At 36.9% G+C, this 24293-nt stretch overlaps 1 protein-coding gene across 2 annotated transcripts; it reads right to left on the bottom strand.

Moving 5' to 3' along the window:
* Window positions 1-2384: 2384 nt before the first annotated feature.
* LOC115213052 lies at window positions 2385-23124 on the bottom strand. Of its 2 annotated transcripts, XM_029781957.2 has the most exons (7): window positions 22971-23124; window positions 20208-20252; window positions 15998-16012; window positions 15456-15661; window positions 6308-6508; window positions 5084-5305; window positions 2385-2733 (listed from the first exon to the last, which is right to left on the bottom strand). In XM_029781957.2, the coding sequence occupies exons 1-7, from the start codon at window positions 23041-23043 to the stop codon at window positions 2542-2544; spliced, it is 954 nt and encodes a 317-aa protein (XP_029637817.1). In that variant the 5' UTR covers window positions 23044-23124; the 3' UTR covers window positions 2385-2541. The 2 variants fall into 2 exon arrangements, with proteins under 2 accessions (XP_029637817.1, XP_029637818.1); XM_029781958.2 differs by lacking the exon at window positions 15998-16012.
* Window positions 23125-24293: the final 1169 nt, after the last annotated feature.

Below are 24293 nucleotides of genomic sequence, written 5' to 3'. Positions count from 1 at the left end.
GTTTTAAATAATTTCCTTGCGTATCTTTCTTTTACCTGTTTCAGTCATTGGACTGTGGCCATGCTGGAGCTCCGCTTTGAGGGGTTTTAGTCGAACAGATCAACTCCAGTACTTATTTTTTAAAGCGTGGTGGTTATCATAACGGTCTCTTTTGCAGAACAATTAAATTAAGGAGATGTAAACTAACGTACCTCGGTTGTCAAGCGATTGTGGAAGGGGACAAACTCAAAGACACACGCAGATACACTCGATATACCCGAAAGACTTCTACACAGTTTCCGTCTACCAAATTCACTAATAAGGCTTTGGTCACCCTGGGGCTATAGTAGAAGACCCAAGGTGCCTATCTATCTATCTATCTATCTATCTATCTATCTATCTATCTATCTATCTATCTATCTATCTATCTATCTATCTATCTATCTATTCTATTCTATTCTTATCTATTCTATTCTAGTCTATCTGTCTGTCATTTTGTTTGTCTAATTAACTATCATATCCACTTTCCCCTCTGCCGATGTATATACATCTGTTTACTTTCATAATACCGATGAGCATTTAAACTTAATAACAAAAACAAAAAGAATAATGTCAGTGCTCTAGCATGGCCAAAGACTTTGGATTGGAACACGTAAAATATAAAAGTATAACAGCCACAACTATTTGCTACCATTTGTCACTTGAATCTAAACATCTGTCGATATATCTTTTAATTTATTGATCTTCGTGGCATTGTTTCATTATACTAAACTAGCAGTATCGCCCGGCGTTGCTCGGGTTGTAAGGGAAATAACTATATAAGCATTTTTAGAGAGTTATAGCCAAAAAATAGAAAAAAAATGCATTAAAAATTGAAAAAAAATTAAGGTAATTTTTTCTTTAAATCGTTGACACATCGTAGATATTTTTAGAGAGTTACTTCCCTTATATAAAAGCGAAAAAAATGCATTAAAATGGAAAAATATGATGGTAAATTTTTTTAAATCGTAGACTCATCGTAGACGCGCGCTAATACCCAGAAGGGCTCGATATGAATCACGACTATAAGATACCCGCTTTTGGTTAAACTGCACCGCAAAATGTGGGAGTAGTTACGAATCTAAATCGTAGGAGACAGACACACAACTTCACTCTTATATAAAGATGCTTTTTTTTTCAGTCATAGAGTTAGATTTATGAAGGTCTTCAGTAGAAAATCCTTCGAATTCTGACTCGCTGCTTGATATAATGAAATTCGTATCCATTTTTTGTCAGAATTACAAATTTTGTAAACACAATAGGAACAAATTTCGGAAAAAAATCTCCCATAATTCACGGAATTAAAATTACACTTCGATTTTTGTACAAAACTGTATTTGAAGTGTTTACGAAGTATAATACGTATTTTCACGAATGTACTAAAGAGATTTACTCTGATATTCTCATTTAAATATGAATAGGTAAATTCGGGCGGTTTGGTAACGAAAGGGTTAAACGGATGCATACATTTATTAATAACTATATATAAGTGTCGTCTGTTTATACATAGACACTGTTTCATACTTTCAGTTTAGTCATCCTCAAATCACTCTGTCGCTATTTACTCTCTTCCAAGAACATTTTTCACTCACTCTTATCTCCTAGCTTGCCATACATTTTACTCATGTATCTATCAGCGTGATAGACAGAAACAAATATTACATGGCCATCGCCATCGCCATCGCATTCTATTGTCTACCTGTCAACACACAGACAGTGAATTAGTTTCACTTTATTCGTTGCACACTGTGTGTGTGCGTGTGCGTGTGGTGTAAACCACATTAAGAAAAGCATTTCACATACACACCAGAATGTGAGTTTTCTGTAAATTTTGCTTAATTGGAGTTTAAATTTTAAAAACTGGACCTGGCATGACCCGATGCATTCTACTCTTAAAAATGCTAGGTAAATTGTAATTGAAGAAATCCTATATTGTAGATTTCTATAAGTGACAAAGGGAGGCAGATAAAATCTGCCTTTTATAATAAGAGATATTTCGACAATGCCTGTTATTTGAACTCATTATTGTAGAATATAGAGACTCTCTCTCTCTCTCTCTCTCTCTCTCTCTCTCTCTCTCTCTCTCTCTCACTCTCTCTCTCTCTCACTCTCTCTCTCTCCCTCTCTGTACATATACATTTCTACATTAGAGTTATTACCTTCCTTGGCGTAAGCGTAACACATGGACAAAATTGACAAGAACGGTGATGATGATAATAATGAAAACAACTCAGCACAAACGGTTATAGATAAATTTATTTATTTATTTATTGCCCACATGGGACTGAACATAGAGGAGACAAGCAAGGATAGGAAAAGAGATTAAGTCTATTACATCGACTCCAGTGCATAACTGGTACTTATATAATCGACGCCGAAAGGATGAAAGGAAAAGTCGACCTCGGCGGAATTTGAACTCAAAACGTAAAACGTAAAGACAGACGAAATACCGCTAAGCATTTCGCCCTGCGTGCTTACCATTCTGCCAGCTTGCCGGCTCGCAGTCCTTTATAGATAGATTTATTACAAGGGACCAAGGGAGTCCAGTGCAGAAGTAATAAACCTATTAAAATAATTGGGATCAATTTCCGCTATGATGCCTCCACTTGGAGCAAATTTATACATTTCAAATTTTCCAGAAATGCCACTGCTTGTGTTTTCGATAAATAGTATACGTTCGGTGTGTTTGTACGCAGCCAGCTTGATACGATACATCTAGAATAAGATCAATAAAAACCCCAGAGAATTTATATAGTGAAATACAAAATTAAAAGGACATCTACAACGCTCATTTGATAAAAGGTGAATAACTGTTCTTTTTCCATGCTAGTATTATATGAGGAATGCAAAATAAGACTATTACGTTCTACAAGAATTTAGATTTTATGGGGAAAAATCTGAATAAATCGACAAAATGCAACAGATAATTTGAAAATAATTTGCAATTGATGCGTTCTATCATATTTTCACACTGTCGTTATCTATCCTCAAGATTATTCCTTATCGAGCAGCTCTCTGGTTCAAAATGTACTGGTTGTGGTATTGTATAATATTTTCAGGCACAGGATATTTGTCACCTCAATACACTTGTCTGTGTGTTTCTATATTTAAGTAGGAACGAAATAGAATAGAATTGATGGTTTGTTACAGTGAGTCAACTGAGATCATTTCGGCAAGTCATTTACTACTATAAATCATTTATTTATTTTCGGGAAATCAATTACGTAACAAGACGCAGGCGTGGCTGTGTGGTAAGAAGCCTGCTTCCCAACCACATGGTTCAAGGTTCAGACCTAGAGCATGATACCTTGGACAAGTGTCTTCTCCTATTGGCTCGGGCCGACCAAAGCCTTGTGAGTGGATTTAGTAAACGGAAACTGAAAGAAGCCCGTCCTATCTATCTATCTATATCTATCTATCTATATATATATATATAATATATATATATATATATATATATATATATATATATGCATGTGTGTTTCTGTGTTCGCTCCCCCATCCCCGTTTGACAACCAGTGTTGGTGTTTACGTCCCTGTAACGTAGCAGTTCGGCAAAAAGAACCGATAGAATAAGTACTAGGCTTTAAAAAATAAGTCCTGGGCGGAGGGGGTGATTTGTTCGACTAAAACCCTTTGAGGCGGTGTTCCATCATGGCCGCAGAAACATGTAATTAAAAACCACAAGAAAATGAGTACCGCGGTGTTCTGGCAAGGTTATTTTCATAGGGGTTTGACCCATAGGGGTTTAACTATGCAAACCGTGAATTTAAATTTCATCTCAATAAAATATGATTTTCAAGAAGGAAAAAGCTTATATAAAATGGAAGATTTCTGGGAAAAGCAACTGAATGATATTAGCACTAAAATACACAAAGTCTAATGGATCCCTTTATGCGTAGCTTCCTATTTTAAACTTCTAAAATTACTTCTAAATTTTACTTAAAATAACACATTTCTTCGACTATGGAATGTCAGGGGGGAAATGCTTGTTTTTACTTTCTCGTGCCTTTAACTTCATTAAAATTTATTATTTCATTTCAAATAAAAATACATTTAGAATTAATTTATTTAAATTCACAGCCTTTGTGATAAAATATCCTTGACCTGTGTTATTTTAAGGTTTAAAACAAGTGTGGTTCGTTTTAGTTTACAGTACTATTATTCCTCGCGTAAAAGTAATATTTCCAGTGGCAATAGTTGCTTGGCTTGTGGCCTACTGATCTTGAATCTTCTAAAATTATCAGTCATAACCCAACAGACCATGAGACTTCTAAATTTAGAAATCTGTCCTATCGGATTTCGTTAAGATTACGATAATTGTAAAATGTATTTAAACAGTAAGATGGATGATTGCTGAATGAGTGAGAAGAGTAGTCATTCGCTTTCAATTCATTATCTATTTTATTGTTGAAAGCTTTAATGAGACGCGACGGTCCCCAAAAAAGAAAAGAAAGTAACGTAGGAAAATTCTGTGTATAGTAGTAGAATGTCCGTTATGAGAAGCAAGGTTATTTTCGTGAAAGTTGTGAGAGTGCTACTATTAGTGTAGGCAGTTCTTTCACTACACAGCATTTCAACAGTTGTAACTGTGGAGTCTCCGCGGAATGTAAGAATTTACCGGCCATTACACTTTACTACAGACATCGTTAAGCTCTTGATGTCCAAACTCTCTGCCTCTCAATCTCTGACTTTTCTCTTCAAATTTTGTCTCTTTTTATATACTTCAGAAAAAACAACCTGACTGAGCAGATCTATTGACGCTATCACTCGAAAATCCGGGACACGTTTACGTAGTTTCATTGGTCAGATTTTTGCTGGTGTCATTACTCAATCTGTCAAAATTCCGCTAGTTGTTTAAAAAGAATTTTCCGATAGAAAAATCAAAAGGTCTGGTATTCGAATCAGCGTGTAGATCTATATGTTTATCAGAAACATCAAATTGGAAACGCCTATAATAATTAGTGTTAGTATCATAAAATGAAGCAATGAAAAGATTTTTGTTCTTTTTTAAAACATTTGGGGTGGGGCGTTGAATATCTTAGAAAGAAAGTTTTTAAAATACCTGAAAATAGGGTTTTTTTGGTTCAGGATATCGCAAAATTCCAAAGTTTACTACTTCACGAGTTATATATTGGTTGACATAAAAAAAGGTTTCAAAACTCCGGATGGCTGCACCAGTAGTACTAACAAGATTTTTAAAATCCTCTAAGTTGATTTCAGCTGCTTCATAAACATCTTTGTCACCGAGTAAATCTCCCTTATACCAGGATTCAATTCTCCTCGCCTAAATGATAATAAAAATAGATTAGCATTGAAATAAATAATTTGTTTTAATAAAACATTTTAAACTACGTATTCTGGTTATGTGCGTGTGTGTATGTGTACTATGTTTTTTTTTAATGTTATACATACATATAAAACATATTTCCTTTGGCTAGATTTGAACGAAGTTTCCGTTATATAAAGTCACTTAGTTCTTCATTTCTCTGTGTTCTGATTCCATCGAAAGACATTCTATAATGGTGATAGCCTACCTTCCAGCATTCTAATTCGGCTATATTTCATTCTCCAGTTATCAATACCAACACCATCATTTTATTTTTACAATAACAACAAACTCATTTTAATTGTAATGTGTAGGTTTGCTGAGATCATTCTTGATATTATAAGTCTTGTCTCTTAGATTTCTTTAAATTTCAACACATGTTTTCATTAATACTTTATCCTTTAAAAGTAGATTATTTCAATACGAAAGCTATACGACTATCTTAACCACAAGTTCGCAAATGCATTTGTTAATTTTTTTTCTATTTTTTCTACTACTATTAAAAGTAGCTTCTGGTCCCTTAAGTTAGCTATCTGAATACCCTCCCTCTCAGACACGTCACACAAAAAAAAATTACTGAATATTTCCTCTCCAGAATTTTAAATAACTGTCATTTTTTACTCCTATAAGATTTCTCGCTGACGTCGACCCACAGTGAGCATCAACGACATTAGATTCAACACTGCAAAGGTTTTCAAAATCATAGGCAGCAGCTCTTTCTCCACTGGTTAACTAATTATAAATCAAATTCACTGGAATCAACGAATTTTTTACTAAATAAATTGTATAAAAAATGTCTCCAGAAAATAACTTCAATTGTGTTGTCTATATAAATATTCAATTTCCTTTTTATCGCAATGCAAGATTACAAATCAATTTTCAAATACGTTTTTTCTAGCATTTTTCTGCAAAGAAAGAAAACAATTTTCCTGCTCTAGTTTTATTAAAAATGAATCTTACCGTATTCGACAATGTTCGCCCATCAGAAATCCCACTATACGAAGACGATAATGATTTCGATCTTCTGATAATACCACCACTAGGTATCTGGATAAACTTGTTTTGTTTCATGGCGCCCACATAATCTTCAAACTTTAGATTATGAGCACCCTTTTGTTGGATCAGTTTTTCGATTATGGATTTGGTAGTTCCAATCAACACCTAATCAATATAAAGAAAGTTATTAAAAATAACTATTGCCTGAACTGTTGATGTTAATTGTATCGCTTAGTTTACTAGCACCTTTTGACCTGTGCGTGCATTTAGAGTTCAAGTTGTCTTAAGCGTCCGGACATGGCTTCTTCATGCAGCCCTTCCATTACCCCTTTCCTTGTGGAGTGTCACTGTTTATCAAAATGTGCAGGTGAAAAAAGTTTGCATGTGAAAGGCCCATTGCTAGACAGGCTTCGAGAATAACAACAAGGAGATTACTCTATTAGCGGGTTCAAAATATCGTGTCTTCATTTTCTCCAGTTCATCATTGGTGTCCGAGTTAGTGCAGACCACAAACTTCCAAGTAATTTATTTAATGATCAAAATAATGGTTAACGACAAAGCAAAGCCAACATTTGCATTTACCACTCCTCTTTTTCATATAGAAGGTAATATCATGTATTAGGTTGAAACGCAAATTTTATCATAGTATTTAAATTATATTTTAGCTGAATTTCCACATACTTAATAATTGATGTAATAATGTTCTACTTATTTCAGACAGAAAACATTCTTGAAGCATAGGCGCCCTCAATTATGAGCATGACAAAAAAAGGACCGTCGCTTACTTTTCTTACATGAGTTCAAGCTTGGGAACAATGCCTCCCAATATTAACAGAGCATAGGGAGAGGGGTCCACAAGTGATCACACAATACGAAGGTGGTTTCAGAAATTCCGTAGTGGTGATGAGAGCCTTGAATACGAAGAAGGTTGAGGACGGTCATACAGCCTTGACAATGAACAATTGAAAGCAATTGTTGAACAAAACCCACATCAAAGTGTCAGAGAAATGTCTCAAGCACTTGGTGTTGGTATTGCAACGGTCTCACGCAATCTGCAGAAGATTGGTTTGCTGGAAAAGCTCGATAAATGAGTACCGCATGAGCTCAATGAAAATGAAAAGTTCGGCGTTTTGAAGTGTGCTCAATGCTCTTTCTGCAAAACACCAATGATCATGTTCTTGACCGAATAGTCACTTATGACGAAAAATGGATCCTTTATTATAACCATAATCGATCAGGTCAATGGCTTGATCGTGATGAGTCCCCCAGACATTTCCCAAAGCCAAAGTTGCATCGTCAAAAGATTATGGTGACAATCTACAATTGGTGTTGTCCTGGAAGCCAATCAGAGCATTACAGCAGAAGTTTACTGCAATCAACTCGCTGAAATGGATGCTTACTTGCAAAAAAAAATGACACCTGCATTGGTGAATCGGCGTGGCCCAATTCTGCTCCACGATAATGCAAAGCTACATGTTGCAAGAATGAAGCTGCAGAAACTCACAGACTTGGGATACGAGACTTTACCACATCCTCCATATTTTCCTGATCTTTCACCCAATGACTACCATTTTTTAAAGCATTTAAACACGTTTTTAAGAGATAAAACTTTCAGGTCCAAACCAGAGGTGGAATCGGCTTTCAAAGATTTCTTAGCATCAAAGCCAATAAGTTTTTATCAACGAGGCATAAATAATCTCGTTGATCGATGGCAGAGATGCATAGATGTCCACGGCTCATACTTTGACTAATCAAAACAGTTCTATTGTTAATTTTTCCAGAATAAAATTATGCTTCTGAAATCGGTCAATATTTTCGGAACAACATTATAATTGAAATAAATAATGCAAATCAGTCGGTATGCCAAGATCTGTGAAATTTGGTCCAAACTGAAATCTATCGACACATTTTTTTATCAACACAGAAACCACGCAACCTAAGCCTCTCTCGAACACAACCTCACGTCCTTAATCTACACTCCATTTCTGTTGCCCAGGATACAATCTATATTCTAGACGCTTTGCATAATGCGGTTTACATGTGTGAAAAATCCACTTTCCTTATCACTCACCTCTCTCACCTGGATATCGACATCAATACTTTCCAGTTTCTCTGACTCAAAGCCTTTCTTTCCTAGCCTTGAAAATTAATCCGATGGTCTCTACCACACCTTCAACTTCTCTATCAGCTTCAGCTATTTGACTAAGCCCTTCCCGTAGTGAATACTACAACTACTACTACAACTACTACTACTACTACTACTACTACTACTACTACTACTACTACCACCACCACCACCACCACCACCACCACCACCACTACTACTACTAGTACTACTACCACCACCACCACCACCACCAACAACAACAACACTACTACTACTACTACTACTACTACTACTACTACTACTACTACCACTACTACTACTACTATAAAAGAATTATATACGAGTTCTGATCAATAAGTATCTGGACTATTGCCATAGTAGCGAAGCTAAAGCACGGAGAGTAAAGCCGCTCTGCACAGATTGACTTTCAGCTCTGCTAAGTTTTAACGTTCGAGCTAAATTTCGCTGTTCACAGCAGTGCTTGGTAAGAAGGGTGTACAACTTGTGATAATCGCACTGACTTTGACAGAGAAAGTTGTCATGGCGATACCTCGTTACAGACCTATGCAGTGTTGAAGAAAGTGTATGGAGAGGAGTGTATAAGCCGCACATAAGTGTACGAGTGTTTCAGGAGTTTCCAAGATGGCCGAAAAATGTCGATATTGACGAACGTTTTGGGAGACGCGCAAGCAGCAGAAGTGAGAAAAACATCGTAGATGTGTGTGCAGCTGTGAGGGGAAATCGTCGAGTCACCATTCGTGAATTATCAGAGACTGTGCAGATTAGTTACGGTTTCGTTCAGTCCATTATCACTGAAGATTTGGGTATGATACGCGTATCTACTAAGTTTCTGCACTAACAGCTTTCAGCTGATCAAGAAGACACTCGGGTTTCAGTTGCACATGATCTCCTTGATTGTGTCGAGAACGATGAAATCTTTTTGAAAACTTTGTGTAGGCCTCTGAGCAGGTATTGCCAAGCTTTTGGCAAAATTTGATGCAGATTCTCTACGCAACTTCCTTTGTTATGGTCAATGCGACGATCACACGCTACACACCTTTCTCCCAAGCACTGCTGCCAGCTGTAGAATAGAGCTAGAACATTAAAATTTAGTGCGCATGCACAGCAGAGTTCAAGGTCAATATGTGTCAAGCAGCTTCACTCTTCCTACTTTAGCTTTGTTACAATGACAACAGTCCGGATACTTATTGATCAGACTACGAATATAAGTATATAATATATCTACTACAAGAGCAATAACCCATTTCATTGTTTATGTTCGATTATCTTAAATATTGATTTTTTTGTGTGTTTAATTTCTAATTTTTGCAGATAATATCCCTTTATTTGACATATGAGTAGAACTCATGTCTGGAAACCTTGTGACATACTTAGATTGGTGAAAAAAATCGATATTAGGGCCCTTCCAATGGATCTTTCTATCTACTACATATTACTAATATTTTATTTAAACAAACCAAGGGAAATAACCCATACCACCTGCAGTTTTTACCGAAGCGATTAATATTTGATTCTCACGATCAGCTCACCTAATTCTGCATTTCACTATTCACAGTTTTGAACTGTTAAACATTATTATTGCACTTCCTTAATTTGAATCTTAAGCCGTAAAGATTTCATTCATACATTTCTATACATACATACTTTTTTGAATGTCCATCACTCCGATAATTCTGCATTTTTACGGTTACACTTTTTCCATGACAGTAGATAAATTTTTAATTCCACCATGTATTTGTAGTGACTACATGCAGGCATAGCGTGAATTTGATCCTCGATTGCCAAATTTCACTTAACAATTCAACAGCGCTTTTCTCACGGTAAAACAATAGTTTTTTTTCTGTGAATGATAGCAGTTATACATTTCCCATGTGCCTTCGCTAAGCACAATAATGTCTTTGTCACTTGACCTTCTAACCTCTTCTAGGCCACCAGGGGCTGAACTGGGGATAATAGACCTCCAACGAAATCATTTGTTCTCAACAATATGTCTAGCCTTCTGGCTGCTTTTAGATAGTTATAAAAACAAGAACTCTGTAAGCTAAAGGTAGTTACTGAGAGCGACCATCAGTGAGTGTGAACGTTATTATTGCACTTTGTTCAAACACTGACGACCTCTCTTGCCAACCTCCAATAACCTCTCTCGCCAACCTCCGAAAAGCTCTCTGACCAACCTCCGAAAACCTCTCTCGCCAACCTCCAACAAACTCTCCCTCCTCCAGCTGACAGCTTTTTGTACTTTTTCGTAACAGAAAATACACCTTTTGTGGCAGTTATAACGACATTGTTTTCTTATATCAGAGTAATAAGGCGTTTCAACAGAACCATCTTTACCCCCGGGAATTACCGGGTACTCCAGCTAGTATATATATATATATATTCTTTTATTCTTTTACTTGTTTCAGTCATTTGACTGTGGCCATGCTAGAGCACCGTCTTTAGTCGTAGAAATCAACCTCAGGACTTATTCTTTGTGAGTCTAGTGTTTATTCTATCAGAGTCTTTTTGCCAAACCGCTATGTTACAGGGACGTAAACACACCAACATCGGTTGTCAAGTGATTGTGAGGGGACAAATACTGATAGACAGACAGACACAGACACACACTCACACACACAGACACACACAGACAAACATATATACGACGGGCTTCTTTCAGTTTCTGTCTACCAAATTCACTCGTATGGCTTTGGTCGATTCGAGGCAATAGTAGAAGATGCTTGCCCAAGGTGCTACGCAGTGGGATTGAACCTGGTTGGGAAAGCGCTTCTTACCACCTCATTAAATTAATAAAAGAAGGGTATTCTTTACAAATGAATTGATTTAAATAACATTCTGGTAATTAATAGTATAAATAACGCCAAGCAGATAACTATCTAATTACGAATGTCTTATTGAAACCTTCAGTCTAAATTAACCATTTCCAGTTAGAAGATGACAACGAAATGTGTTACTTTATAACAATAATAAGGAGTTTATCACCTTTCATGATTCCCAGTTACACGAGTGGCTGTGTGGTAAGTAGCTTGCTTACCAACCACATGGTTTTGGGTTCAGTCCCACTGCATGGTACCTTGGGCAAGTGTTTTCTATTATAGCCTCGGGCCGACCAAAGCCTTGTGAGTGGATTTGGTAGACGGAAACTGAAAGAAGCCCGTCGTATATATGTATGTATATATTTGTGTATGTGTGTGTATATGTTTGTGTGTCTGTGTTTGTCCCCCCAACATCGCTTGACAACCGATGCTGGTGTGTTTACGTCCCCGTAACTCAGCGGTTCGGCAAAAAAGACCGATAGAATAAGTACCAGGCTTACAAAGAATAAGTCCTGGGGTCGATTTGCTCGACTAAAGGCGGTGCTCCAGCATGGCCACGGTCACATGACTGAAACAAGTAAAAGAGTAAAAGAGAGTTTAGCTGATACGCTGGCGTAGAAGCCAAATTGTTTGACAATTAGAACAATATATCTGACAGTTTCTACTCTTAGCTGTATCCCTCATGGTGTGTTCAGTAATTCCATCACTGTTAATACCTCGCCCATAATTTCTTCACAACGTAATTACATAGTCAATACATAGTCGATCAAGTCATCATCATACCATATACACCGTTGCTAAATTTATCGTACCACCTTTTAGCTTAAGAGTATATACATCTCTAAAACAATATTAATTTTTCTTTTATTCACAATGTATTGGGTTGTCAGGAAAGTTTCTGCCTATTTTTAAATGAAAGAAAAAGGTCAATTAATACTTGCCATTACATTTTTAATCAACCAAATATGAACCATTTTGTTGCACAATGCGTCTCCATCTTTCCTTTAACTTGAAATAACCCTCTTCCCAGAATTGAGGTGGTTTCATGGCAAGGAATTCATCAAGGTATCTTTTTATGTCATCCAAGGAATTGAAATTTTTACCATTAAGACTATTCTTCAGAGACCTGAATAAGTGGAAATCCGAGGGAGCAATATCTGGTGAATATGGAGGGTGAGGTAACACATCCCAACCGAGCTGCAACAATTTTTGTCAAGCTCCCAAAGCATCAAGTGCCGAAAATGAACTTTTTTATCTTTCATTTTAAAGGGTTACAAGATCAACACGGGTCATAAGAACATAAGTCTTCTTCCACGAAAAAATAGCTTAAACTGTGATCTAAATGGAGGTGTAGTCAAATCCTATTTCATGGACTTAACCATATTTTAAAATAAGTCGAAAGGTAAGCTACTATAAATCGGCACGAACTTTCCTGACAACCCAATAAATAAACACATATCCTTTCATGAGCATTTAAAAATAATTCTGCTTCTTATTTTGTTCATTGGCAGCATATGCAAGAGTTTAATATTTTTCTGAACATTTAAACTGTCAGGGAAAAAATGGCAGATTTAGTTATCTCCACTGTAGTATTAGGGAAAATGTAATTGTTATAAAACGAAAGGAATGAATAATGAAGTATTATGTCCTTTCGGCATTTTCAAGCAATCGTAAAAAAGAGTCATTCACTTCCTATGTGCATGACAATAAATTATCTTATCAACATTAGTTACTACAAAAATATAACAGTTGCAGCCTTACTTCATTGTTTATGCATTCGATTTAATGAGGAAATAATGATATTAATAGCTTCAGGGTAAATAAACACTCCGCCTTTCATTAACAATGTAATATAGATTCAAAGGTAAAGCTTAACACATATTACTACTTACATGAAAAAGTTGAAAGAGTATTGTAATTTGCTTGAAGCATTGCAATATGTGTAAATGAGATGAATGTGTGTAAAAATCTTCGAGCAATAATTGTGAGAAGTTAAGCAAAATATGTGAGGTGATGTCAGTGATATGGTATTATATAAGCTGTTCGATGATCCATCAATAAAATCACACACGTGCGCACACGCACACACCCACAAACACACGCCTCCCCACCCCCAAGTACCTACACACCCACACCCATACTCACACACATCCACAAACACACACATCCACAAACACGCACATCCACACTCACACAACACACTCACACACACACAAATACACACACTCACAAACATACTCACATACACACACACACACACTCACACATATACTCATACGCATACTCATACACACACACACTCACATACTCACACACACGCCCACAAACACACGCCCACAAACACACACACACACTCACACACAACCCACTCACAAACACACAAACACACACACTCACACACACACACACACACACACACACACTCACACACATACTCACACACATACTCACACAGACACTCACTCACATACATACTCACACACACACACACAACACAAACCAAACGCACACACACACCACACACACACACACACACCACACACACACACACACACACACGAAAATACAGTCATAAATTCATCTAATTTCAAAATGGAGGAAGGAAGAAACATTCTAAAAAGTCAAAATATACATATTTTGCTAATTCTTCATAAACACTTCCTAGTGTTTCGTGAAATTGATGAATTCTCGCAGTTATACATGTATACAACATGTGAGATCTAGAATATCTGCACCAGCAATATGCTGGTCGATTATTGCTTAGTTTTCAAGATATTTCCTTTTCCAAGATTTCTAAATATTTCCAGATCATCGGATAGAATTTCTGTTCCTGTTTTTTGTTTTTTTTGTTAATAAAATTCAATATATATACACTGCAAATAAAAGATAAACTCTAAATATCATTTAAAAATACATTTACTCAGGCTAAGAAATTACTGACGATGTAAAAAATGGCCTTGATGAAATTACGGGAGTTGAATTATTTATTCACTATTAATTCACCGCGATAAATTTACAACAAATTGTTTCACAGGCACATTAACAAACTAAATAGGATTCTCTAAAGCATCGCCGTCTTTATATTCATTGGATCGGATCATCCAATCACTGCCTAACCAGAGCAATACACTTTATGTCATACAATACCTATTTCTTTATTACCCACAAGGGGCTAAACATAAAGGTGACAAACAAGGACAGACATGGGTATTAAGTCGATTACATCGACCCCAGTGCGTAACTGGTACTTAATTTATCGACCCCGAAAAAATGAAAAGCAGACGAAAAAATGAAAGGCAGACGAAATACCGCTAAGCATTTCGCCCGGCGCGCTAACGAGTCTGCCAGCTCGCCGCCTTCACTCAGATGTTCCAGAGACAACTACAGGATGTTCTACCGTACAATATCATCGCAGAGTTTATGCTAAGTTGCGCTGAAGCCCTTTGATTAAAGAACACAATCTATCATCCAAAAAAGCAGTCGTTCACCATCTCCAACGTGAAAGCTTTTTATCTACCAAACATAATACTGCATTGCTACATGATTTCTGTTGAAGAAACAAACGATGAGTTTGTCCATAGTACAACCTGCAAGCATTCTCGCCTTCCAAATTGCAGCAGAAAGTTCTGATCCTTTTTTTTTTTTTGAGAACCTTTAACACTATGGACACTTTCCACATACCATCTCGCAACCATGATAGCTCTCTTAAAAGTACTCTCACCGAAAATAATCTCCATATTTCGCTGGCTTTGCTTTCAACACCATACACTAACCTTCTGTTTGTCTACAATCTTACTAGTAAATGGAGTGTCCCATGAATATCATTCAACTATTAATTTTTATATTAATAGAACCAGATAAATGTCTTGTTTCTTACCCATTTCTAATATGCAAACCTTGTAAAAGCAAGTTTTAAAAGGTATAGACAATTTGTAATCAAAATAAAATGTAAAGATTTTTTTATCATTATCGAAAAGCATAAATATATTATTTAATTAAAAAAAAACATTATCCACATAAAATAACAAACAATATATACTTTAGAATTAATATCTTTACAATATATAACAGTAAAAAGTTAACTAGGAATACGCATTATTCGGCATTTATGGAGATGTGGAAACGTTAGAGAATGTGCAGATTATAGAAATTCAGAGAAATTGTTTACCTGTACATTGCGATCCATATCTTGAAATACTTTTTTAGTCAGATTACCAAGACTTGGGGCTAGACCACACTTAAAAGGAACATTCTGCGAAGCTAGTAAAGTCTTTGGATCTGTATTCTTTAGGTAATTTCTAGCGTCTCTAACAACCTCTGAAACGGTCTTTAGTCCATTGATAGGTTCAACAAAACCGCTTTGTGGTTTAACGTCTGGTGGTGAGAAAGAACTTTATTATATATAGAATTATTGTTAAAACAGATGATAAAAGAGACTGCGTAGTTTCAGGTAAATTTGCTCAACTTGGATACTATTAGTTAAATGCATATACATGTATGTTTCGGCTGATATATTTCTCTCTCTCTCTCTCTCTCTCTCTCTATATATATATATATATATATATATATATAAGTAAATATATGGCACAACGAAGTACCGATATTTACTGGAAATAGCGAACGTAATAATACGACGCTAATGTATAGCTTCACCGCGTATGTACTAGCAAAAATGCGTGAGTGCAACAAACTTGAAAAAAATTGTCTTACCTCCAGGGAGAACATCTGAAAGATAGAGTGAGAGAGAGAGAGAGAAGTGTATGTGTTTGTTGATGCTTACATCCTATGTTTCCATTCCGTATTAGTGTATTATTTCTTAAATGTTTTATAAATATAGTCAAGAGGGGGCTTCAACGAGTTGAGCGAACCCTATTTTTCAGCAGCTTCTGAGATCTACTCTAATGTACGCAATAAAACATTATTTTCTATATGGAAATAACATATTGTTCTTTTTACTAAGGCAGTGTTTCTCAACCATTTTTTCCCTCATCTACGGACCCCTTTGATTCCTAATTTACTCGGGTGGACCCTCATAGCCATTCGATTTTTAAAAAGTCCATTTTTAGAACTAAATATATTTTGAAATTGTATAAAAAAAATAGTTAAAATATCTTTGTGTATTGTAGAAGTATAACCAATCTATTATACATAGATTTTGACAACAAAATCTTACATGGACCCCTAAGGGCCATAAAGATCCCGGCTGAGAACCGCTACATTAAGGCCTTATACATGACATTCATACATGCACGCACACTTTTTTTCATATATGTTTAGCGTCAAGGCGGCGAGCTGGCAGAAACGTTAGCATGCCGGTATTTCGTCTGCCGTTACGTTCTGAGTTGAAATTCCGCCGAGGTCGACTTTGCCTTTCATCCTTTCGGGGCCGATAAATTAAGTACCAGTTACGCATTGGGGTTGATCTAATCGACTTAATCCCTTTGTCTGTCCTTGTTTGTCCCCTCTATGTTTAGCCCCTGGTGGGCAGTAAAGAAATAAGAAACGTTAGCACTCCGGGCGAAATGCTTAGCGGTATTTCGTCTGTTTTTACGTTCTGTGTTCAAATTCCGCCGAGGTCGACTTTGCCTTTCATCCTTTCGGAATCGATAAAATTAGTACCAGTTACGTACTGGGGGTTGATCTAATCGACTGGCCCCCTCCCCTCAAAATTTCGAGCCTTGTGCCAAGAGTAGAAAAGATTATATTTTTAGCGCCATCGCTACTAATATCACTACTAAAATTTTCCATTCCACCAATAACTACCATCTCCGACAATATCAGTAATACCAAACCGTTAGTATTTGCTTATCATTAGTACTTTGGTGCGAGCATGTAGGTGTGTGTGGAGGTGAGGGAATGCCATTTTTAAGGCTTTTCTGGTTGACCCAACCATGGGCTCCTTTTTCTTATTGGAAGCTCCGACCTCGTTTTATATGCTTTTCTAGGGAGCGGTTTTTTACAAAAAAGAAACAAAAAAAAAAGACGATCACAAGCTTTTGTCTTTCAATGAATGTAATTCTCTTCTCTATCCTACCGTTGCTTTAATTCCCATTATCATCACTACCAGTTATACTTTATCCTTTCGTTATTAATTTTATTATTTTTCTACCTTAGAAAAGGCTATAAATTCATGTTTTTATTCTTAATTTTTCTCATCGTCATCACCAACAAAACCACCACCACCATCATGATGTCATCATCACCAGTATCATTGCTACTATTAATATACCCTACCAAACCAATAACTATAAATTCGCGCGTTTATTTTCAGTCTTAATTTATTTTCCTCGTTATCATCATGACTAATACCATTACCAGCCATTTACTATTTAGTTGTTCCTCTTCTGTATTTCTGTTTTCTTTTCGTTTTTGTATTTGCTTTACAATATTCTTGATGGGAACTCGTGTGTTGAAACAGATTTTCTTGTATATAGGGAGGGCCATTATGCCAATGATATACACACGCACTGGTTCTATTTAACTTCTTTTATTTTCATCAGTCAATTCGTCAACATTTAACCAGTTAACTAATCGACAGTTTGATTAATCATTCGGAGGAACTAAAACTAAAAGAGAAACGAATCAATCCGCTAGTTTTTTTTTTTTAAATCGCTTCGCCGACGCTTGCGACCTCATCAATGACATACTGTCTCACCTCTAGGTCCACTTCAGGTTTGTTTTCATATATTTTACATTGTTAGTATCAATATTAATATAGTTTAGGCTGCAAATGTCTTAAACCCAAGTCCACTAGTATCGTTGACCAGTCCCTGATGCGTTCCATAGAACAGAACTGAATTCTCTTGTTGAAATCACAGCTTCAATAAAAGACTTTCACACTCAGTGTGTGTATGTGTGTTTATATATGGCAAAAATGAGTATTAGCTGGCAGAATCGTTAGCACGCTGGGCGAAATGCTTAGCGGCATTTCGTCTGCCGCTACGTTCTGTGTTCAAATTCTGCCGAGGTCGACTTTGCCTTTCATCCTTTCGGGGTCGATTAAATAAGTACCAGTGACGCACTGGGGTCGATATAATCGACTTAATATGTTTGTCTGTCCTTGTTTGTCTTCTCTGTGCTTAGCCCCTTGTGGGTAGTAAAGAAATAGGTATTTCGTCTGCCGTTACGTTCGGAGTTCAAATTCCACCGAGGTCGACTTTGCCTTTCATCCTTTCGGGATCGATAAATTAAGTACCAATTACGCACTGGGGTCGATGTAATCGACTTAATCCCTTTGTCTGTCCTTGTTTGTCCCCTCTATGTTTAGCCCCTTGTGGGCAATAAAGAAATAAGTATCAGTATTTCAAAGGACCAGCCTTGTTACATCCTGTGTCACCCCCGGAAATAAGGTATTGTGCATCGAGAATTCATCCCCCAGACCGTCAATCGAGAGTTCTACTGTGACGTTTTGAGGCATTTGCGGGAGGAAATTTGGCGAAAGCGACCGAATCTGTGGAACCTGAAGAATTGAATTCTTCACGACGACAATGCTCCCTGTCGCCGAGTTCTCCTCACTGGTGAGTTTCTCGCCCAAAACAGCATGGTAACACTTCCGTAGCCCCTATTTACCAGATTTAGCACCTGCGGACTTCTATCTCTTCCCCGAGATGAAAATGCTGTTCAAAGATCGTTGTTTTAACCCCGTCGTCGAAATCCAGAGCGAATCACAGGGCTTTGGCTCGTTTACGGAAAACGACTTCCAGGCCGGATTCCAAAAGTAGCAGGAATGCTGGGAGTGTTGTTGCGCAAGGTAACTATTTCGAAGGGAAGGATGTTAAAACTTAGGTAAAGAGTTATTTTTTATTAAACTCTTTGATACTATCGTGTGTGTGTATGTATGAAAGCTTAGTATGCCCTCTCTCTCACGGCATTTGATGCGCTGTGTTCTTGAGCAAAACACAGAACTCCAGCTCACTCAACCGGCAAAAATAAGTAATCCTGCGACAGACTGGTATCCCGTCCAGTGGGGGAAATATGTACATCACAGAATAAGAAAAACTTATGGCTCAGGGAGAGCCTTTTATCCATTTTTCTAACCCTTTAATCCGGACATTCTCAATGTAGTAACATCCTCGATGCAATGACTTTCCTTGTTCTCTAAAGTGTGGCCCACGGAAGGCGTTACAATTCCTTTCACATAAGCCCCCCTCTCCTTTACCATTGTTGTCCCCCCCCCCGCGTCAGAATATCTGTATTGAATACAACGGGTGCCGTGTGTCGCGCATACGACTTAGCCATCGCAGATACACACACGGCAAGTTTCATCGTTTATCCATCAATATCAAATTTGCTGCAGTTTCTTCATGTGTGTTAACTAGTTGTGCGTTTTATGGAGACGTGGTTCTCCGGTAATTCGAGTAAACTAGAAAACGAATGTTTTGAGAGGAACCTCAACTTTTTCAATTTCTTTTCTTTTCTTTTATCTGATGTCTACAACAACATTCTGTGAAACCATATCATTTGTTTCAAATATTTTGCCATAAGTTTGGGGATTTCACATTACATTCGAATCTACATTGCACTTGGTAAATACAGTATTCCATCATTGTCACACTGCACTTTATGCGAAGAATATCTTCATATTAGAATGTGCTGCTTGGTTTTCAGCAAATCGGAAGTATGGTATATCTAGAACCTAGTTGTTTTTCTACCAGATTGCCGTTGAAATGTATTATTCTTTTCTTCTCTCGGCACAAGGCTCGAAATTTTGGGGAAGGTGGAAAGTCGATTACATCGACCCCAGTGCGTAACTGGTACTTATTTAATCGACCCCGAAAGGATGAAAGGCAAAGTCGACTTCGGCGGAATTTGAACTCAGAACGTAGCGGCAGACGAAATACCGCTAAGCATTTCGCCCGGTGTGCTAACGTTTCTACCATTATGAAACCTTTCTCCTTAAGTGTATTGTAGAAAAACTTACCTGCAGACAAGATTTTCATCATCTCATCGAGGCGTAGGACAGACGCTGAAGCAAGTAAAATAAAATCTTGTTTAATCAGTTTATACAATTACATTCAGAGTTATTAAAACAGATAGAGAATATCGAATCATTTATTCTAAATATGTTGCTTTCAGCAATCGTTTAAGCCTATTCTGTACATGTATGCAGGTTTCTTTCTTCAGGATCTTCTGCAGTGTAATAATAACAACGGAGTTTAACTATGTCTTTTTACGATATTTAACGGCGTATAAGACGCATCTTCGCATAAGACACACCTTTATTTTCCAATGATATTGTTGGAGGGGGAAACAAAGTATTTAGCATGTTTCATAATACATTTATTGCAAGATATTTTAAAGTGATTTTTTAGAGGAAAATTTATGGTTCTGTGCAAGTAAATACAATATACTGGAATAAAGTATGAAAACATAAATTTACCGTAAATGAACTACGTTACAGGAGTACCGTATTTAAACTTTATTGCCTAACACTTCAGCTGTATAGATGTTTCTATTTTGGGCAAGAAAGTAGTCATACAGGATGGATAGATTTGTATTTCTGGCTGTGATGTTTCATGTAACAATGATCAACCACCTGGGTGGAGTACCACATAAATGCTAACATGCCGTAAGCAATTTTTCGTAAGTTTGTACTAACAGATTGTGATATTATGGCTTGTTTTTAAATATATTATTATTACTAGGCGTAGGAGTGGCTGTATGATAAGTAGCTTGCTAAAGAATCACATGGTTCCGGGTTCAGTATCACTGCATGGCACCTTGGCAAGTGTCTTCTACTATAGCCTCGGGCCGACCAAAGCTTTGTAAGTGGATTGGTAGGCGGAAGCTGAAAGAAGCCCGTCGTATATATGTATATATATAATATATATATATATAATATATATATATATATATATATATATATATATATATATATATATATGTATATATGTATGTATGTATGTATGTATGTATGTATGTATGTATGTATGTATGTATGTATGCATGCATGTATGTATGTATGTATGTATGTATGTATGTATGTGTTTGTGTGTCTGTATTTGTCCCCACCAACATCGCTTGACAACCGATGCGGGTGTGTTTACGTCCCCGTAACTTAGCGGTTCGGCAAAAGAGACCGATAAAATAAGTACTAGGCTTTCAAAGAATAAGTCCTGGGGTCGATTCGCTCGACTAAAGGCAGCGCTCCAGCATGACCACAGTCATATGACTGAAACAAATAAAAGAGTAAAGAGAGTAATCGATAACGCACCGGGCAAAAATGCTCAGCGGCATTTCGTCCGTCTTTACATTCCGAGTTCAAATGTCGCCGTGGTTGACTTGCTATCGAAACGATGAATCGTTTCGATAAAACACCAATTGAAATCTGGGATTGATGCAATTGACTAACCCCTACTCCCAAAATTGATGGCCTTGTACCAAAATCAATACTCTTTTACTCTTTTACTCGTTTCAGTTATCTGACTATGGCCATGCTGGAGAACCGCCTTTAGTCGAGCAAATCGACCCCAGGACTTATTGTTTGTAAGCCTAGTACTTATTCTATCGGTCTCTTTTGCCGAACCGCTAAGTTACGGGGACGTAAACACACCAGCATCTATCAAGCGATGTTAGGGGGACAAACACAGACACACAAACATATACACACACATAAATATATATATATATACATATATACGACGGGCTTCTTTCAGTTTCCGTCTACCAAATCCACTCACGAGGCTTTGGTCGACCCGAGGCTATAGTAGAAGACACATGCCCAAGGTGCCACGCAGTGGGACAGAATCCGGAACCATGTGGTTGGTAAACAAGCTACATACCACACAGCCACTCCTGCGCCTGCATATAGTAACAATATGCTAATATCTAATATAGGTGTCTTTGAGATATGTTGTTAAATTCCTTGAATGTACGGAACTATTGACTTTTGTCTTTGACACAAAGATATTACAGATTGTTGTTATTTAGTCTCAGGATGGCCTTGATCGAACAGACCAGTGATCAAAAGTGACCAGGCCGTCCTGACAGTCCGGGGATTATATTGTTGAATGTCATTATTTCTTTTTCGAGAGAGAAGAGAGAGAGAGAGAGAGAGAGAGAGAGAGAGAAGAGAGAGAGAGAGAGAGAGAGAGAGGAGAGAGAGAGGGAAGAAACAGAGAGAGAAAGAAAGAAAGAAAGAAAGAAAGAAAGAAAGAAATCAAGAGAGAGAGAGAGAGAGAGAGAGAAATGTGTGGGGGATGGAGTGTTATTTGATTTGAAAAGTGTTTGTCTGCTATTTCTGGCAGCTTTCATGACCAGGTAGAGGCTCGTTTTGGCTCGTAAAGTCTGAGATTTTTGCGATAGATATATAGTCGATCGAACTGATTGTAGTCCATCAACCCTGTAGGTATTAAACGTAAAGTTAGCCTCAGAAGAGTTCAAGCTCAAAACGAAACTAAACACTGCAAGGCATTTAGTTTGGAATTTAACTGTGCATGTGACATCACCACGACCACCCTAAGTCAATAAAATCATTTTCACGCAATTACAAAACCGAAATATATCTAAAACATAAAAAAAAACTAAAACATTTTAAGTGAGTTGTTTAGATTAATGCATTAGCAACGATTTGTATTTAATGTCTTGGCTACGATATCATTCATATTAGCATTTTACAAGATATCAAAAGATAGGCTATGATCAATAATATTCGTTATGCAGTTTATATACATGATATACCTACCGTAGATAGTTGGAAGGCACACGAATGCGCCGAAAAGACAGAAGATTCCTGTGAATTGCATGGTTGTACACATATCCTTCCACTTGGGCAGCCAATTCGAATGGGATCATCCTTATATACAGAAAGAGACAGATTGTTGAATTCACAAAGTTGCTATACCATTTGTATTTAAGCGAAATTCAATTTTTAGTGCAACAATAGGAAGCGATAAAGAAACTTTTTTTCTTTAGAAAGACTAAGATCAATATATTCTGAATGTATCGATCTTAGTCTTTCCAACTGCGCAGTATATGTTTTGCTGAGGAAGCATCTTTTTTTTTTTTTTTTTTTTTTTTGCCTTTCTCAATTCGTTTTAAGGATTACGTTCACTCAAATTTCGATTGACTATATTTTACAAAATGTTCGATTAACTGACCTTTTTGGGGAGTTATCGTCCTTGTTTGTTGATTGCGGGTTTTTTTTTTTTTTTTTCCAAACATCCAACAGGGAGTTTTGCTTGAATAATCTTTGTTGATCGAGGCTTTTCAATTCACTGTGCGTCATTTAGCTGTACTTTGTACAAAGGAAGCTCCCTTGGTGTATTTCATCTTAACCATATTGTTAATATAAATAATCGACGTTCGTATACCTTTTTTGTTTTTGTATTGATATATCAATCATTCACTTTCACAATGTAATATTATGATTCACTGATGAGGTCTAATAAGACCGAAACATGCCCGTTGCTTTCACCAGTTGGCTTGAAAGACTTGATCCATTTCAATCCCGCTTTGTCGATTCTGTATAAAAATTTCATTAACTGATCATATTGGATTTACCTCTTTTTAGATTTTAAACAATCCTAATGTAGTTATGGGTTACTAATTGCTTGAATAATCTCAATCGATTGAAGTGCTTCAGTTCACTATATTGCATATGTGAGACTATTTAAAATTCGTATATTTGTACCCGATTTTCAGATTTCAGATATTTTTCCGTTTACTATACCGGTTAACCGTAAATGTTTATGTATATGTATAAATATACATACACGTGTGCGCGCACCTCTTTTACTCTTTTCCTCTTTTACTTGTTTCAGTCATTTGACTACGGCCATGCTGGAGCACCGCCTTTAGTCAAGCAAATCTACCCCAGTACTTATTCTTTGTAAGCCTAGTACTTATTCTATCGTTCTCTTTTGCCGAACCGCTAAGTTACGGGGATGAAAGGCAAAGTCGACCCCGGCAGAATTTGAACTCTGAACGTAAAGACAGTCGAAATACCGCTAAGCATTTCACCCGACGTGCTAACGTTTCTTATTTCTTTATTGCCCTCAAGGAGCTA

The sequence above is a fragment of the Octopus sinensis genome, linkage group LG6, assembly GCF_006345805.1.
Source record: "Octopus sinensis linkage group LG6, ASM634580v1, whole genome shotgun sequence".
Taxonomy (NCBI): domain Eukaryota; kingdom Metazoa; phylum Mollusca; class Cephalopoda; order Octopoda; family Octopodidae; genus Octopus; species Octopus sinensis.
The sequence above is the reverse complement of the archived record's forward strand: the minus strand, read 5'-3'. Positions and strand labels throughout refer to the sequence as shown.

Bases quoted from the DNA above. Each gene is read 5' to 3' on its own strand.
- LOC115213052 (XM_029781957.2), bottom strand. From the start codon at position 23,043: ATGTGTACAACCATGCAATTCACAGGAATCTTCTGTCTTTTCGGCGCA. The intron at 20,253-22,970 runs GTAGGTATATCA...TACTTGCTTCAG, and splicing joins GTGCCTTCCAACTATCTACG to CGTCTGTCCTACGCCTCGAT. The intron at 6,509-15,455 runs GTAAACAATTTC...TATATTGATTAG, and splicing joins ATATGGATCGCAATGTACAG to GTGTTGATTGGAACTACCAA.